General features: G+C 40.0%; 1 protein-coding gene across 1 annotated transcript in view; it reads left to right on the plus strand.

Annotated features, from left to right (window-relative positions):
- LOC121856783 (cell wall protein DAN4-like) overlaps positions 1-19575 on the plus strand; it is a 95592-nt gene that overhangs the window by 9700 nt on the left and 66317 nt on the right. The window contains exon 4 of the mRNA XM_042352480.1: positions 12779-13266. Within this exon, the coding sequence (XP_042208414.1) occupies positions 12779-13266 (488 nt within the window). The remainder of the gene's footprint in view (positions 1-12778; positions 13267-19575) is intronic.

Here is a 19575-nt window from a genome sequence, read left to right on the forward strand (position 1 = left end):
GTGTGTGTGTGTGCAGGTTAAGTTCACAATTCTGGAGTGATCTTGCTACAGGAGGCGGTGGTCACGTGATCTACTATGGCCCCAGGAGGGAGGGAGAGTGGTTCCAGCGCTCCATTATAGCGCCACAACGCCATTATCCGCTTCATTAACCTCGGATGAGTTGGTGGAGAGTTGTGACGGCCAATATGGCGCCATCAAAGACCAGAGACCAGATTCTCCTACGCTGAATTTTCGTCTTAACGTGGAATTTGACGACATGATTAACTAAGAGATAGATAGATAGATAGATAGATAGATAGATAGATAGATAGATAGATAGACAGATAGATAGATATTGTCAGAAAACCGCAAATTGATTCAGCATGTATGTAGACAGTGCAGGAATACTGAGTACTTTTGCCTCTAGGCGTGATGTTACGCCCTACTGTGCCTGCCTCCTTTGCTCAGGTGGCACCGTGGCACTACTCGTGTGGGTGGTATAGGGAACTGATTGATAGGGCCCTCAACACACACTCCACCCAACACCCCCCCATTACTCCCATTCCCGTACACGAACACATTACCCAGCACCAAACACCCCCATACGCTCCACCCAACTCCCCCCACACACTCCACCCAACTACCCCCATACCCAAACTACCCACACCTCACCCCTACCCCATAACACTCCCCCTCCTCACTCCCCCCATACACGCCACCCAGCAGCCGTTCAGTCATAACCACGCCTCTGGGATATACTGACCACGACAAAATATTAAATATGTAAAAAAAAAACAAAGAGACTGAAATAAAATACAACTAAACAATGAAAATAAGTGTCAACAGTAGTTAGGGTTGTCCCCGCTGAACACAGGATACCAGGGGTCATAACTGTTAACAATGGAGCCATGACACTTAATACTTACAACTGTCTACCAAGTTTTAAATTAATCCGACGGGAATTCTAGACTGCATATAAATTTAATAAAACGAAATTACAAGGAATCCCTCCCTATCCGTCCAAGCCATCCCATTACCCAGACATGAACTAGGGGCGGCCTCGGGCGAGAGTAAGGTCTGTGGCCACCCCTCGACCATCACGTGCAGGTGTCCGGCACACACACACACACCTCAACACTCAATTACCCGGCCAATCAACCTGGCGAGTGAAGGTGATCTTTGTACTGCAGTGTAAACGTTGATTTGTGTACAGCCAGCCCTGACTCAGAAGAGCTTGAGTTAAAGGTGTTTTAAGTTAATGGTGCTCAAATTATGTGTAAAGCTTGTACAGAGAAGGACTTACAATAGAGGTATTAAAGTTAAAAGCGTGTGAAGTTAAAGATACTGCTCAATGGATAAGCTCGGAGTTAGAGAGGCTAAGTTAATGGCGTTTAAGTAAGTAGAGACAAGAGCACAATTTAAGGGTTATGCCGTGAGTTACAGGAGTTCAATGTTTGGTCAAGTTAGTAGTTTGGGGGGGCTCAGAGGCTCAGTTTAAGGTTAAAATAATAACTTAGAGGTGCTCAATGAAGGTACTGTTGATTTAGAGAAGCTGTGAACGACAAGGCTGCTCAATTCTAAAGCTCCCAGTTAATGGTGTTTCGGTTCGAGGTGTTCAATAAAGGGCCTAAGAATATTAAGCTCTAATGGTGCTCAGTAACGAGATTATTAAGAGTTACTCAATAGAGGTTATCAGTTAAAGCGTTGAATATTCTATCTCTTTGTCTGTCTGTCTGTCTGTGTTTCTGTCAGTGTTTCTGTCCGTCTGTCTGTCTCTCCTTTACAAGCAATCCTCCCTCTTCCTCTCTTTCTCACTTCCCCCTTCCCGCTCTCTCACTTTTTCTTTCTCTGTACAGCTAACAGGTGTTACTTGCTCGTTAAAGCAAAATAAACGCGCCAGAGATTCTAATTGGCTGTAAAGGGGGCAGGTGTGCTGGATACGCCCTTCTGATTGGCTATAAAGGGGCAAGTGTGCTGTATACGCCCTTCAGATTAGCTGTAAAGGGACAGGTGTGCTGTATTCACCCTTCTGATTGGTTGTGAAAAGGGCAAGTATACTGAATACGCTCTTCTGATTGGCTAGAAAGAGACAGATGTGCTAAATAAGCCCTTCTGGAACTGAAATTGTGTTATTTTGAGCGTATTAGGTATGGTGATGATTATTAGCGAAGTTAGTGGTATGGTGATGATTATTAGCGAAGTTAGTGGTATGGTGACGATTATTAGCGAAGTTAGTGGTATGGTGATGATTATTAGCGAAGTTAGTAGTATGGTGATGATTATTAGCGAAGTTAGTGGTATGGTGATGATTATTAGCGGAGTTAGTGGTATGGTGATGATTATTAGCGGAGTTAGTGGTATGGTGATAATTATTAGTGAAGTTAGTGGTATGGTGATGATTATTAGCGGAGTTAGTGGTATGGTGATGATTATTAGCGAAGTTAGTGGTATGGTGATGATTATTAGCGAAGTTAGTGGTATGGTGATGATTATTAGCGAAGTTAGTGGTATGAAGAAGACTATTTTAGCTTAATTATCATTGAACTGTCTTCTCTCTCCTCAACTCTGCCTCCTTCTACCTCAACCTAATGTTTCCTATTCTCTCTCTCCGTCTTCCAGTCTCTTTCTGGGCCTTCCCTATCACTTCTTGGTCTTTCTCTACCTCTTACTAGTCTCTTTTATCTCTTCCTACCCTTTTCTTATCGCCCTGTCTCTCTTTGTCTCCCAATCTCCATGTATCTCTTCCTATATCTTCATCTATCTCTTCAAAGAAAGAATAATATGCAGAGAGAGAGAGAGAGGAATTTCGATGTTAAATTTTTAGTTTTATATGCTCTGGTTGAGTACCTGCTAACTTTTTGATGTCAATATTGGTCCAAAATGGGTTGATGATGGCCGGGCCCAGTGATGTGTGTTGGCGGGGGTTTCACGGATTGTAAGTGACATACTGGAATAAAAAATAAATAAATAAATAATAATAATAAAAGCAAGTGTGTTCTGTTTTATATATATATATATATATATATATATATATATATATATATATATATATATATATATATATATATATATATATATATATATATATATATATATATATATATATATATATATATATATATATATATATATATATATATATATATATGTATGTTAGTCTAGATAAATATGTAATAGCATGTTTGTCTAAACATATTTATGAATCAGGTTGTTTGGGTAAAAATAAATGAATATAGCGAAATTTGAGGTAAACCTCCCACAATACTTTACGGGTTTATATTTGGAAATATTTTTTATACAGTTTCGAATATCGCTCAGACTGCATTCCTGTGTTGAATTATTTGTTTATATGTTTGGTTGTTTGTTTATCTATTGGAATAGGATAGCAGATTTTTTATTGTACTGTTAACCATGGCGAGCAGCGTAACAATACCATATGATGTTTAATAAATAGGTGTGTGTGTGTGTGTGTGTGTGTGTGAGGGGGTGTACATACTATAAAATCATTATACTCCTATAGGCGATCTTAAAAAATTTATATATATATATATATATATATATATATATATATATATATATATATATATATATATATATATATACCTTAATTTTATCAGGTATCATTAGACGTATCTACTTAAGGTAAAATTTCAGTGTAATTTTGTTCAGAAAATTGTGCACACTTTACTAAACCCGTATTAATACAGAGTCAATACATCATCTTGTACCCACGACACAAACCTTTGATCCAACACAACTGTCCACATTGCTCATAACTCCTCAACGACGAGGCCTTATGTCTCTCCCCTTATGGTAGAGTCTTGGTTCAATTTAGGTGACATAATGATTTTGTTTTCTCTGTCTAAATGAAATAGATAAATCCTTAAATATCCAGTTACGATAAATAAGGAATACGGTAAGAACCTCCACGAGCCAAACTCATGAGCCACGATATTTAAAGATTCTTACGTTAAACTTTCCTGTGATGTAAACGATTGATAAACAAACGTAATGTACCCAACAGCCTGACTTATGACAACTCATGATTACAATGTCCAAAATGGCATTAAAATTACACCCAGACTTTATCTCCAACAGACCCGCTCACTTAATACCTGTCAGGGTACAAAATCAACATAAACTTTCTGAATCCGGACTCTGGATCCCTAAGTTTACGACGCGACCTGTAATTAACACCATCATACTTCCAGGTTACAATCCCAGCTGTTTGTTTATATATCTCGCTGCATCAGTCTTGGTTATAACTACCAGGTGTAATTTAGTGTTTGAAGGACGCAATATATAATTATTAAAAGTTAACCTTTGTGTTGTCTTCAAAGAAAATTATATGCAAGTAAATAGTCATACCAAACTTTTTGAATCTGGTCACAAAAGGGAATTGAAAGTGCCAATTTTTTCACGAATTTTAATTATGTTTTCGATCGATTTCATTAAGCGAGTGAAAATATAAGGCTTTAGTTATCAGTTCAACAGTGTTCATATCCGGCACGCGTTCAATTAACTCTGAAAAGGAGGAAAAAAATATTTATTTCAATTCATTGGCGGCGATTCATTAATGCAAATGAACGATAATTTCCCCACTTTTCGTCCTATTTCACATGCCAGCGATCACCGGGGTAAAGATTTATTATCAGATACATTAAATCTTATTTTTTCTTTCCTTGTTTTAGGGACCATCAGTTTTACGGCGACTTATTTAATGCAGTGACAGCAATATAGTGCTATAGTGAAGCAGTCATACAGTGTCATAGTGAAGCAATTATAAAGGTCATAGTTATAGTGTCATAGTGAAGCAGGCTTATAGTGTTATAGTGAAGCAGTTTTAGTGTTAACGTCGGGCATTATAGTGTTATAATGAGGCAGTTAGTGTTATAGTGAAGCAGTTATACAGTGTTATAGTGAAGCAGTTATACAGTGTTATAGTGAAGCAGTTATACAGTGTTATGGTGAAGCAGTGATATTTACAGCCACACAAAGATACGCTTATAATCAGATAGGTATATTGAGTATTATATATTGATAGTGATATATCCCGATAATGAATCAGTGACAAACCAGTCGTAATGATAGTGTTACTGTTTACTGATAGTGATACAGTTACAATAAGTTATATGGTAATAATAGTGCTATAGTGAGTTATATAGTGACAGCGATACAGTGAGAGTGAAATAATGATACAGTTCGCGATTATATATTAATGGCAGGTGCCTTTAATTACTCATTATCATTTAACCATCGACAGGTGGAATGGGTTTACCTGTAATATAATTGATCTCTCCATTCTTCCTCCCTCTATCCCCTCGCCTTGCAAAAGCTACAAAACAAACACAATAACAAAAGAAGGCAACACAAACAAACACAAAGATATGGTTAAACATGAAAACAAACACGATATATTAACAAACACAAACGGGACACATGGTAAAAAGTAAATAAATAAATACATAGAACACAAAAACAAACTAAAGATGACAAAAAAACCAAACATACAAATAAAAAAACATAAAACAAACATCAATATTAAACATACAACAAAAACAAAGAGACAAAGACAAACAAACACAATATTTCTTACAGATTTAACACCACAATAGAAATAAGGATACAATCTTACAAACAAACAATCACAGGAACACAATGTCGAAATAAAACCACAATAAAAAATATCTAATTAATCACCAACAAACAAACACAGAGACACACTATCAAAATACAAATACAACATAAACAGCTTCAGGATCACGACACTTAAAATAATCGCTGTAAATTAAGTTAAACGGTCGACAGTTATTACTGGGACTCATAGACGGTATTTACGGGCTTATTTATGAAATGATACAGTGGTACGGTCATACATTGGTACAGTCATACATTGGTACCGTCATATGATGGTACGGTCATACATTGGTACGTGGTAACAGTGGCATGACAATACAGTAAAAAAATACTGTGTGTGTGTGTGTGTGTCAAGAGCTCAAGTGCCCTTACTATAAGCAGACAGAACACCTGGTGAGCTTCCAGGCTGACAGCGTCTTGTGAAGCACCCGACAGGGCTGACTCTCCTGACACCTCGAAAAATAAGCACTATTTTGAATTTATATTGCCAGCACATTGTCTATTCATAGGGGTGCCGCTCCCGTGGTGGTGGTGACAGCGGTGATGGTGGCGGTGACAGCGGTGGTGGTGGTGGTGGTGGTGGTGAAAGCTGGGAGGGCAAGAGAACATGTGAGCATGCCAGTATTCTCGCTGTCACGAATTGTAGGAGCCTCGAGGCTACCATTATCCATGAAAAACACCGTTGGACTGGCCATGTTACCCGCATGGACAACAGTAGACTGCCAAAGCAACTACTGTTTAGTCACCGAACGAATAGTAAACGTAACGCTGGCGGGTAACTGGAAAGGTATAAGGATAGTCTTAAGACAAACCTGAAAAAGTGCTAAATCGACCTCTTTACCTGGGAGACGCTTACTCCACACCGTAACGCTTGGAGGAGCACCACACGAGAAGGTGTCAATACTTTCGAGTTAGCCCGACTGCATACCGAGGCAGACAAGCGCCAGCACTAGATGTAGCCCTCCACACGTACAACATCTGTGGACGGCCCTGCCGGTCCCGTATCGGTGATGATGGTGGTGGTGACAGAAATGGTGGTGATAGTGAAGTCGGTGATAATGATTTATGGTGAGTTTCTTTGATGATAGTGATGATAATGTGTGATGTTGACAGCGCTAGCGGTGTAGTGGCCGGGATTGTTGAGCTGGTGTTGGTTATGGTTAGAATAGGATGTCTGGTGATGCTGTCTGGTGGTGACAAGAGTCGGTGATGGTGTATAGTGTCAGTATAGTGATATTAAAGGGCTGATGATGAGACTGGAATATTGATATTAATGGTGATAGTTTGGGGTCGTGACAGTATTTGATGGTGGTGGTTTGGTGGTGACCGCAGTGATAGTGACTGTGATGTGGTGCTCGGGTGTGTGGTGACAGTTGCAAAGGTGGTGATGATTATAGTGGTGAGCTTTGGGATGGGAATAATAGTGATGGCAATGATAATAATAATGACCAATAATAGCGAGGATGGTGGCTATGACACAATCAACTCTATGCAACATAACAAGAACGGTGCACCAACTACCCCACCAAACATTTCAAACAACGCAATTAGGCACATGACACTTAATTAACGATGCAACAGTTTCAACTACACTTCCCTTGTTATCACGACAACAATGGTAATTACAATCAGCACAATGATTTTTAATGTGGAATCCGTCCATATTTTTCAATGTATTGTTAATTTCAAATTCAAATTAGAGTTTTGCAATCGGCAACATTTAGACTTAACAATAATAATATATTAATGCTAATAATAACACTACCACTACTACTACCACTGATAATAATAATAATAATAATAATAATAATAATAATAATAATAATAATAATAATAATACTCATGATGATAATGACTATGTTATTCATGGTTTACATACAGTATTCATCACATTGCTCTTAGAAGTATATATATATATATATGTGCAGTATATATACAGTATAAGAGGATTGAGTCTGGTTTTTCTGCAATAAGAGCGTAGAGCGAGTGAGGGAGTGAGGCAATACTTCTCCTTAATCTTCCTCCTCTTGGGCCAGCCATGGGCAGCGTGATCAACCTTCCTTTGACTGACCATAAATATTGGATCGATTTCAATATGCCTGGCCGTGTGCCCTGATGACATGGCTTTTTATACTGTCTTGGGTGGTGGTGGTGGTGGCTGCCAGTGGTGGCAGTAGTAGCTGGTAGTTGTGATGGTAGGTGATAGTATCGGTGGTGTCAGGTTGGGCAGTAATGGTAGTTCCGGGTGTTTACAAAGTCCATTGATGTTTGTGTTTAAAGGCGAGTTACGGATCCCAAATTGGTCTATGTTTTCCACCCTCAGTCTTGATGTTTCAGTGATCTTGACCTCTGACCTTGTGACCCCCTAAACAAACCCTAAAATTTAATGCATTCTTACATCGCAAGTCCGATGATGAATCTAGTTGTATCCCAGTAGCTGCAATGACACCTTTCTTCTAACCTTAACAAGTCCAAAAAAGTCTACAGTTAACCCCTTAAGTCCAATAACACCTCCAGTCCCCTCCTGAATCCAACTAAGACCACATTTTTAAACCTAGCAAGTCCAACAAAAAGTAATGTATTCTTAGCTCACAAAGTCCTACAATGAGTTTCGTGTTAACTCATCAAGTCCAATGATACCTCCAGTCCGCCCCATTAATCTAATTAAAAAAAATACATATATCTAAACCTTCCTAAGTACAAACGTTAATGTATTCTCACTTCGAAAAGTCCAACAATGAGTCTAGTGTTACCCCCAGCAAGTCCAATGACACCTCCAGCCCATCCATCACCCCTGGCCGGGACTTTTACCGCATTAATCGTCCAACTTTTGCGGCCAGAAATCTTGGGCTGAAAATCTCATGATGAAGCGACAATGTGTTGGAAAGTTTGTGTGTGTGTGTGTGTGTGTGTGTGTGTGTGTGTGTGTGTGTGTGTGTGTGAAAGAGAGATATGGTGAATGGAAGTGAAAAGGTAGGTGGAACAATTGACTAAGAAAAATGATGATAGATAGATTGATTGGAAGAGATAGTTGTGGTACCTGTCGCAGTGGTTGTTGTGGTTGTTATGATGATGGTGATAAGAGCGTGATAGTGGTGATAGTGGATGATGATGATGATGGTAGGGTGTGTGTCGGTTCGTGGGGGATTGGAGTGGGACGTGGGTGGGCGTGGGGGGGGAGGGGAGGGGGCATGGAGGGGGAGGGTGACAGTGGTAGTGGCCGGAGATTACACATTAAGGGTCGACTTGCCCTGGAGGCCCGTGTAGTTCACTCCACCACCTGTCTGTCACTACCTGTCTGTTACCACCTGTTTGTCACCACCTGCCTGTCACCATCTGTTTTTCACCACCTGTCTATCACCACCTACCATCATCCCTGTTTACCACCATCACCACCTACAACCACCACTACCTACAATCAACACCACTACCGCCACCACCATCATCTTCGCGAGATTCCAACCCTCATCACACTTAACCATAAACAGTATGTAAGTTGTATAATGCTGGTGTGCACGCAAACCTCTCCTGGCAAATGGCTCCTGTAAATACTCATAATGAGAGAGAGAGAGAGAGAGAGAGAGAGAGAGAGAGAGAGAGAGAGAGAGAGAGAGAGAGAGAGAGAGAGAGAGAGAGAGAGAGAAAGAGAGAGAGAGAGAGAGAGAGAGAGAGAGAGAGAGAGAGAGAGAGAGAGAGAGAGAGAGAGAGAGAGAGAGAGAGAGAGAGAGAGAAATCCAGCACACACTCAGTTCTTCTCCTGTTGATGCCTCAAAGCAAAAATTCTGATCTCAAAATCCAATCTTCTTTCTTGTTCTGCAAATTAATTTCCTTTCTCTTGTTTAAGTTGATTTATCTTGTTTGTGTACGACGAACCTTGAGTCTGTGGTACTTGTTAGTGTACCAGTATTGATGGATGTTACTCCTAACACACACACACACACACAGACACAAAATTGCTTCAATTTATGAAAAATTATAGAAATTATCACTATATATATGCATTATTATTATTATTATTATTATTATTACCAGTAGTAGTAGTAGTACAGTTGTAATGATAGGAGTAATTGTAGTAGTAATATCACGTCTCATTGAAAGTAGCTATATCAATATAGAGAGCATCATCATCAGAAGCAGGAGTACAGGTTTTAGTAATAGTAATAGCAGCAGCAGCCCAGAAGTTATGTTACAGCCTGGATGAGATGTCGACTGTCCTCTCTCCTTAGGTCTGGTTTGCTCTGCCTCAGGGGAACGAGAGCATCGGCCCCAAAGCCGACAACAGATGCAGATATTGACTATGAGGCAACAGTCACTGAATGCCGCATAGATCTGCGACTCAACTAACTCAACACAGCTGGGATAGCTACTTATGTATTAGGGTGTTTAATTTTAAGGTGATAAAATGGTGGCGAAGGTGTGGCTATTGGGGGAGGCTGAAGGCCACATAAAAAAAAAAAGAAAAAAAGAAAAAAGTAATAGTAGTAGTTGTAGTAGTCTTCTGATAGTAGTAACACACGCAGTAACAGCAGCAGCAAAACTACAAACATTATTGACAGCACCAGCAGTAACAGTAACAGTACCAAAAGTCAACACAGGAAGTATTTGTCTCTTGGCGTTCCTCTTACAATAATCCACTTCATGCACGAACGCGCCTCTGGGTCGACCCGGATACGTAAACAAGACGTCCTCCAGGTGGGGTTCACACGAGTCGAGGCCCGCCCCTGAGACGCTCAAGCACCCCTGGCGAGCACTCTTGGCAGCCTCTCCTGATAATGAAGACACCGAGGCTTCACACAACACCAGTCTGTCTGTCTGTCTCCTCTTTCTCTTTGACTGTCTGTCTCCACTGTCTATCTCTGTCTGTACCTTTTCTTCTACCTGTCTGTTTCTTTCCTTCTATCCATCTACCTATCAACACCTCACGATGCTGCACAATACATTTATCACCCTGGGTCCTTACTCAGAGGCTCGCACCGTGAATATTCCTCACAACTGAAGAAGTAAGACTACACCAAATTGGCTGACTCAAGCTGAACTACAAATAAAATATTCCCAAAAATCAGCATACAGTTGATAGTGAATCTTTAATAAAACTGGATACGTTCACTCAGCACCAGTTACGGGGCACAGTCAGTGAGGAGAGCTAACCTGACTGATATTCAAACTGGTGCCAAGTGAACGTATCTAGTTATGATGAAGTCTGAGTATAATTTTAATGCTATTTTTTAATGTTATTTTTGCACTGTAGGTCAACTCAATTAGTTAGAAGTATCTACATATTTTTACTTACGAGAAAGATTCATTGTACGACCCTCTGACAACCAGGGTCTTGAATCTTGGCAAAAATCGGATGAATGTGATATTAAACAACACAAACAGTGGGGAGGACATGACAGGACACATGACACGACAAACAGTGAGAGGACATAATGACACAAACAATGGGAGGACATGACGACACAGACAGGGGAGGACATGAACACAAACAGGGGAGGATATGACGACACAAACAGTGGGAGGATACGATACAAAACAGGGGAGGACATGACGACACAAACACATGGAAATATTAGCTTTCCTATATCATCCTTTACTAGCCATTACACACAAACAAATAAACACTGCCATCTTTAGTTGTATGTTTCATAATAAATTTTACCATTTAAATATTACAGCCTCATTTCAATATTTATTTGAAATTTCAAAACAACATCACTAACATAATCTTCCGCATAGTACTTTTAATTCATTATTCAACTGAACCTAAAAACTTCCATGTAGCAACTCTGTGATGACTAACTTATTATTTATGATGTCATCTTTGTTGTGGTGAAAACTGGACAGGGAAATGGTAGTAAAATACATGAAAATTAAAAAAATACTCAAGGAAGAAACCGTCAACACAAGTTCAATATTGTGAGGACCTGATTCAACTCTCCTGGTTTTGGCTTCGTAATAAGAACATGATTACAGTTGACGTATAAATAAAGAAACTCACTTCTGGTAGTAATTATGTAAGAATAATAATAAATATGTTAAGATATATGAAGACTGCAGAGTAATTTTAGTCGTATATTCTGAATCAATACTTTAGAATTAGGTTGTGTGTCGTGGGCTGTACTCTCTTACCGATGTGCCGTGAACACTCGTAATATTTTACCCAATTTTACTATGGTGTTTTGTCATAATTGTTATTTATGAAGAAAAACGTCATACAGTACCAGATAGGGCTTGGCGGGGGTAGGGATAGGGGAGGGGAGGGGCAGTGATTGAGTGGGGGAGGGGGGTGGAGAGAGGGTGGGGGTGGTAAAGGGGGTTGGAAGGTGGGGGATATACTCGATCACCAATACTCCAAAATTTCGTAGGACTTCACCATATAGTTCATCGGTGGACATTACTACTTTGCTATCACTAGGAAATGAATATGACGATCATCCAGCTATGATAAAATGATATGAGTTATTAAGAATGTCACCTTCGTTGGTGAGGTCTGAGGTGACTAGAGGGGCCGATAAGGGACCGGCAGGGTCGTCCACAAATGTTAAACGTGTTGAGGGCTACAACTAGTGCGGGAGGGAAGGTGGTAGCGTCTTTCCGGCGTTGGCGCTTCTCTGCCTCGGTATGCAGTCTGGCTAACTCGAAAGTATTGACATCTTCTCGTGTGGTGCTCCTCCAGGTGAGGGGGTCAATTTGGCACTTTTTCATGTTTGTCTTAAGACTATCCTTATACCTTTTTAGCTGCCCGCCAGCGTTACGTTTACTATTCGATAGGTGACTGTAAAGTAAGCTGCTTTGGAAGTCTACTGTCGTCCATGCGGGTACCGTGGCCAGTCCAACCTAGTTGTTCATGGATAATGGTAGCCTCGATGCTTCTACAGTTGGTGTCTTCCCAGCGAACTCGGAGGATGGAACGTAGACTACGTTGGTGAAAGTTTTCAAGTGCCTTGAGGTGCCTCCTGTATGTGACCCACGTCTCGCTGCCATATAGCAGGATGGAGAGGACCACTGTTCGATATACATGCAGCTTTGTAGATAATTTCAGCTCCCTACAGCTGAAGACTACTACTACTACCAGGACTACTACTCCTACTACTGTTACCAGGATTACTGCTACTCCTACTACTGTTACCAGGATTACTACTACTCTTATTACTGTTACAAGGACTACAGATACTCCTACTACTGGTACCAGGACTACTAACACTCCTACTACTGCTAACAGGACTAGTGATACTTCTACTACTGCTACCAGAACTACTCCTACTCCTACTACTGCTAATAGGACTAGTGCTACTCCTACACCTGCTACCAGGACGATTGCTACTCCTACCAGGACTACTACTATTGGTACCAGGACTATTGCTACTCCTACTACTGCTACCAGGACTTCTTCTACTCCTACTACTGCTACCAGAACTATTGATTTTCCTACTACTGTTGCTACCAGGACTATTTCTACTCATACCATGACTATTGCTACTCCTATTACTGCTATCAGGACTATTGCTACTCCTATTACTGCTATCAGGACTATTGCTACTCAACTACTTCTCCTTCTGTCCCTCGTCCTCCAGCCTCTGTCACCCACGCCCAGTTTTCACGCCCGGCTTGACTGTCGCACCAACACTCAAAGTCACATCCTCAATTTGGGTGCGAGATGTTGGGGGTACAAGTATGTGTCAACAACCTGCTGAGGTGTGAGGTAAGGAGGGGTCGGGGAGGGAGAGAAATGTTGACGTTACAAGTGTCAAGAAGCTAGTGCGGTGTGAGGGAGGGAGGGAGGGAGGGTGTAAGGGAATGAAGGAAAGAGGATGTGAGGGAAGGGAGGAGAGAAGGATGTGAGGAAGGAGGGGTGTAAGGAAATGAAGGAAAGAGGATGTGAGGGAAGGAAGGAGAGAAGGATGTGAGGAAGGAAGGAGAGAAGGATGTGAAGGAGGGGTGTAAGGAAATGAAGGAAAGAGGATGTGGGAGAAGGAAGGAGAGAAGAAGGGATGGGAGGGAGGAAGAGAGAAGGATGAGAGAAGGAAGGGCAGAGGGAATGAAGGAGAGAGGATGTGGGAGAGGGAAGGAGAGAAGAAGGATGTGGGAAGAAGAGGAAGAAGGATGTGAGGAAGGAGGGGGTAAAGAAATGAAGGAAAGAGGATGAGGGAAGGATGAGAGAAGAAGGATGGGTGGAGAAGAAGAGGAAGATGGAGGAAGGAGGGGTGTGAGGGAATGAAGGAGAGGATGTGGGAGAAGGAAGGAGAGAAGAAGGATGTGAGGGAGGAAGGAGAGAAGGGTGTGAGGGAGGAAGGAAAAAGAGGGAGGGAGAAAGGGAGGGAGATGTTGACGTTACAAGTGTCAAGAAGCTAGTGAGGTGTGAGGGAGGGAATGTGGGAAGGAGGGAGAGAAGGAGGGTGTGAGGGAGGGTGGGGGAGATGGCTCTTGGTGTTTTATGTATGTCTAGTTACTCATTATGTATCTCTCTAAGGTTTTCATTATATAATTTCTTTCCATTTATTGGTCTCTTCCCTTCTACCCATGGTTCTCACTTCCTCCTCCTCTCTTTTCGCTTCTCTCGTTTCCTCAATTTCTTATTCTCCAGAGTCTGTTCTTCCTCCATCTGCCTCTCCTCCCTCCTTAACCCCTCTCTCTCTCCTTTAGTTTCTCCATTCTCTCTCTCAATCCTGCAGTGAAAAGTGACATTACCCACATGAATCTGACCGACGTATATGTATGTATGTGTGCGCGTGTGTATATATATGTACATGTACATGTATATGTGTATGTATATGTGTATATGTATGTATATGTGTGTGTGTGTGTTTACATATATGTATATGTACTGTCAATGAATATGATGCATCTCTTTGTGTACGAACCTCTGTCCTGCATGGCAGTGAACAGTGACATTACCCATATGAATCTGACCTCTATACATTTATAGCTGTTAATGAATATGATGCATTTCTTTGTGTATGAACCTCTGTCCTGCGTGGCAGTGAGAAGTGATACCACCCTCAGTGTCAAGACCTGACTGAATTACTCAGAATAGGCAAACTGTACTAAAAGCTCTGCCAATAAATTTGTTAATCTAAAACTCTCCTTTAATCCTTTCCTCTTCCTCTCTGACTTCTCCTCTTCTTCCTCCTTCATCCCTCTCTCCCGTCATCCCGAATATAGTTCTAGGTGACAGCTAAGCACAGTAAAGGTTTTGTGTGAATATGAAAACGTTTACAAAACCTTAACTTCCACATTGTGTGATATAAACAAAAAGATTTTATTCTCTCTCTCTCTCTCTGTCACCCATCCACACCAGCACCACCACTTAGGGTGTTGACTCAGCTCTCTGGTACAATGGATGGGCCCAGCTAGTTTACGCTAATTACCAAAACAAACTCACACCAACCCGAGAGGGGAACTTCAACCCCTGCCTCTCCCTCCTACACCCCACAACCCCTTATAAGGGAGTGGGAGAGAGGGAGGGGGGCTAGTGTATAGAGGAATATATGAAAGCTTTAGTGGAACGTTTTTAAATCATAACTAAGCGTCGTCGGGGAGAGGGGGATATTTGAATTCCTCCTGATCTCACCTCCCCTCATGTGCCCCCTTTCCTTCTCCCTCTAGTGTATATAAATAGGGAGAAATATATTTTCCTCACCAAAACAAATTCAGGATATCCCAATAGGGGGAACTTGACCCACTCCCACCTTTTCTCCCCTCCCCATCAAAGAGGAGGATGAGGGAGTGAGGGGAGGTAGGGGAGAGGGGGCGTGGAAAACACCATTGTGTCATACACACTATCTCTTTTTATTGTGCCGGCCATTTTGAATCACTGTTTTGGAAATGATATAAATTTATATCTACAAAAGGCATTTGATTTTATGGTTTTACACAGCTTGATAGACTATAAAATTGTTTGTTTCAATGGGTGTATAGACGTAGTGATCTGTGGCATCATTCCCTTGTTATATTACACACGTTGTGATGGGTTCGTTATTCAACTGTTATTTCATACATGCATTCAGTCGTAAAGTTATTCACTTGTTATTTTATACACGCAGTGATTCCTCACGTTATTCAATTGTGGTTTAACAGTTGTTCATAGATATATTCTATTGTTATTTCATAGACGTAACAAGTATTAGCGTAATTCAGTTATCAGTTAACATACAGTATGCAGTGATTCGAAACTCTTCACCTGTAATTTCATGGACGCAGTGATCCACGGCTTAAGATAAACACAGTTTACGCTACTCAACTGTTATTTCATAAACTCAGTGAGCCGAAGCGTTATTCAACTGTTATTCTATAGACACAGTGAGCCGAAACGCTATTCAAGTGCTATTTCATCCCTGACTCACCCGCTGTACAAACCAACTAATTGACAACTATAGTTTATTGAGCGCGGCCTTTGTGGGTCATAATAGCTTGGCTTTTGTTGTTCAGTCCGCCGTAAGAGTGTTGGATCCCGCTCCTCTCACGCTTGTCAAACTCGGGAATTGACTCAGATCTCGCGGAAGGGGATCAGATTGTCTCTAAACGGCCGTCGCTCGTCTCCGGGAAGACCTCTGACCAACCTTCTTTCTCCACCCGATAAAAATTCACCCACCCGCGAAAACGTCGAGATGTGACACATTTACTTCTACGTTTCATATTGGTTCGTCTACTTGTTTTAATTTGTAGCAATTTTTTTTAAACCATTATGAAATCGAATTCATCTTTTATACTATTTATAACGGAATACAGATATTATTTAGCTTTCTATATATATCTAACATTTAATTCTAATTTATATTTTCATAATCTTATATAGTAATGTATCTACATAATTTATATAAGTAAAAATTCAATCTTATTCCTTTCTAATCCACATATTTCTATCACAGTTCATTTTAATTTATCTTCTTCATTAATGCATATAATAATATTTCTAACTACTATAATACTTATACTCTTTACAATAAGATTAAATACTTTACAATTATACTTTTTATTTTCATTTATCATTCTTTGGTTTTATTGCGTGCTTTTTTTTTACTTTCACCGTATGTAAGTTACAGTTTTTTCCCTCCTGTCTGTGTAACTGCTTGTCTGTCTTTCCGTCTGTCTTCTACCAACATTATTCCTGAAGCTTTAAACTATTCATATATTAGACAAAATTTTATAGTATTAGTATGAGCACACTATTATTCAAAGTCAAAGTTAAAACCACTTCCCAGTTTCAAAGTCAAAATAAAAATCACCCCCTCAAACCCAAAGTCAATCCCTCAAATTAAAAAAAAACCTTAATCTCAAAATCACCTCTTCAATGTTACCCCATCAAAGAAAAAATAAAATAAAATAATAACAACCACTCCCTTAAATTCAAAGTCAATCCCTTAAAGTCAAAGTCGATCCCTCAAATTCAAAGTCACTCCCACATAAATCCAAAGACAGACTCAGACGTCACTCCACAGAGACAGAAGTCACACTTAATGTAAATCCTCCAATTTGGATGTGTCACGACCAGGCTGGGTGACGCTCCCCCGACTCACTCACTGGTCACCCCACCACATCCTCACTACACAACCTTCCTGGAGACGAGCGAATAAACTAATAACTAACGTGTGTGTGTGTGTGTGTGTGTGTGTGTGTGTGTGTGTGTGTGTGTGTGTGTGTGATAATATCTACACTACTACTACCACTGTTCTGCTTCTACTACTACTACTACCACTACTAAGACTACTATTACTACTACTACTACAGTAATAATAATAATAATAATAATAATAATAATAATAATAATAATAATAATAATAATAATAATAATAATAATAATAATAATAATAATAATAATAAAAATAATAATAATAATGAGTATTTAAGCCACACCAACTTATATTACTACGGAAATTATATTAAAATCAGCACATCCTGTTTTGTGAAAAGCATCTCTTTAACCCCCACACCCCCCCAAAGAAGAAAATTGTCAACATGTTGGAAATTTATTTTTTATACTCCAAAAGCGGATATACGACCTAATGGAACCACATATAGACAATAACAACAACAACAAAAAATAATAATAATAATAATAATAATAATAATAATAATAATAATAATGAGGAGGAGGAGGAGAACAACAACAGCCACGATTGAAAAAAACACACAACACATTGGGTCAAATTACTCCAAATACAAAATGAATTCCCAGTCGATAAAACATAATATATGCGTCAGGAGTAAATCATCTGGAATAAAGCTTCTCCACATCAACACAGACACACCAAATTATAACAAAAACGCTAATACCTCCAAACAACCATTATGATATAAATTAACCAATAATAACCAGAAATAAACAAGAATACAAACAAAACAATAAGACGTCGTTCATAAAAACCAGAAATAAACAAAATTGAATAAACCAAAATAATAAGACAATCTCTATAAAGACCAGAAATAAACCAAAATAATAAGACAATCTCTATAAAGACCAGAAATAAACCAAAATAATAAGACAATCTCTATAAAGACCAGAAATAAACCAAAATAATAAGACAATCTCTATAAAGTCCAGAAATAAACCAAAATATAAACGAAACAATAAGACTTCCTTAATAAAGACGTGGATGGGAGAGTCAGTGAGCAATACTCGAGCTAAACGAACGAAGCCGCGTGAAGGGTCGGTCGGGGAGGAGGAGGAGGGAAGCTTCGAGACATCTGGAACCAACGCCATCCCTCACATTACTTCTGGTTCAAGATTCTTAAAGCTTCGTACGTTTGATTTTTCTCTTAACTGGAGACGAAAGACCCCATTTAACCGACTCAACTACGCCCCATCACGACAATGGCGACCAAGATGGCTTCCTAACTGTACCTGAGACTCTAATACTATAAGTAGATACTGTACACAAGTAGCGAAGGAAATTTCTTTAAAAATATTTGTAATTGAGAGAGAGAGAGAGAGAGAGAGAGAGAGAGAGAGAGAGAGAGAGAGAGAGAGAGAGAGAGAGAGAGAGTCCAGGTCCCCTACGGCAGCCTGGCCCCGATTTTCCTCCATTATAAAATTGGTTACTGGAGTGGAAGGCCGCCTGTCTGTCCGTCTGTCTTGCACTCGTCCCTCCCTCTTTTATGTTCACCTGCCTGTTACTACTTCCGTCTTGCATACCGGGCCCCCTTAAGAGGGTCCTTTCCCGGGCTTTACGACACCAGGGCTGCTCGCGTGGCCTCGTCCACCCTTCATGCTCGTCTTAAACTGTTTTGTGATCTCTCATTTTGTCCTATTGTGGTATTTATTGCTGTACGTCTGATTATTGTGGTATTTATTGCTGTACGTCTGAATATTGTGGTATTTATTGCTGTACGTCTGAATATTGTGGTACTTATTGCTGTACGTCTGAATATTGTGAAGTTAATATCTGTACTGTTATGCCATAACTTATCAACTTGAATTACGTTACAGATTAATATACTAACGGGGTACATATGGCTCAACAAAAACACACAATTGGTTACTCAGCACATCTTATTCCTGGGTTCAAACAGCCCTCATTATCCTAACAGTTCAGGAGTGAAGGTTTGGAATTATATACATTACAAAGAATTTAAATAAAATTAAATCAAGAGAATAAAGGATGAACATAATCCTTAGTAAACCACTACTATATGCACAGTAAATAAACAATAAACTACTGTGCAATATCACCATTAATTGCCTTTACACCCATAAGTGATACTAGAGCAGCACTGAATAGTTAATATACTCAACAAAATCCGGTTTGAAAGGTATCCATCCACCACTGACAAACTCAAACGTCCATCCACTCCGAAGGCCAACCAATGACTGACATGGCCCCATACTCCAGGGGACTAGAAACCTAATACTAATATAAATCAACTCCCACATTGAGCTGCAAAAATACCTACATACATACAGAAAAAACAATTCTGTATCAAGTACCAGCCCTGTCCCCACACATCATCATATGAAATATT

Source organism: Homarus americanus, unplaced genomic scaffold, assembly GCF_018991925.1.
Source record: "Homarus americanus isolate GMGI-L3 unplaced genomic scaffold, GMGI_Hamer_2.0 scaffold31440, whole genome shotgun sequence".
NCBI classification, from domain to species: Eukaryota; Metazoa; Arthropoda; class Malacostraca; order Decapoda; family Nephropidae; genus Homarus; species Homarus americanus.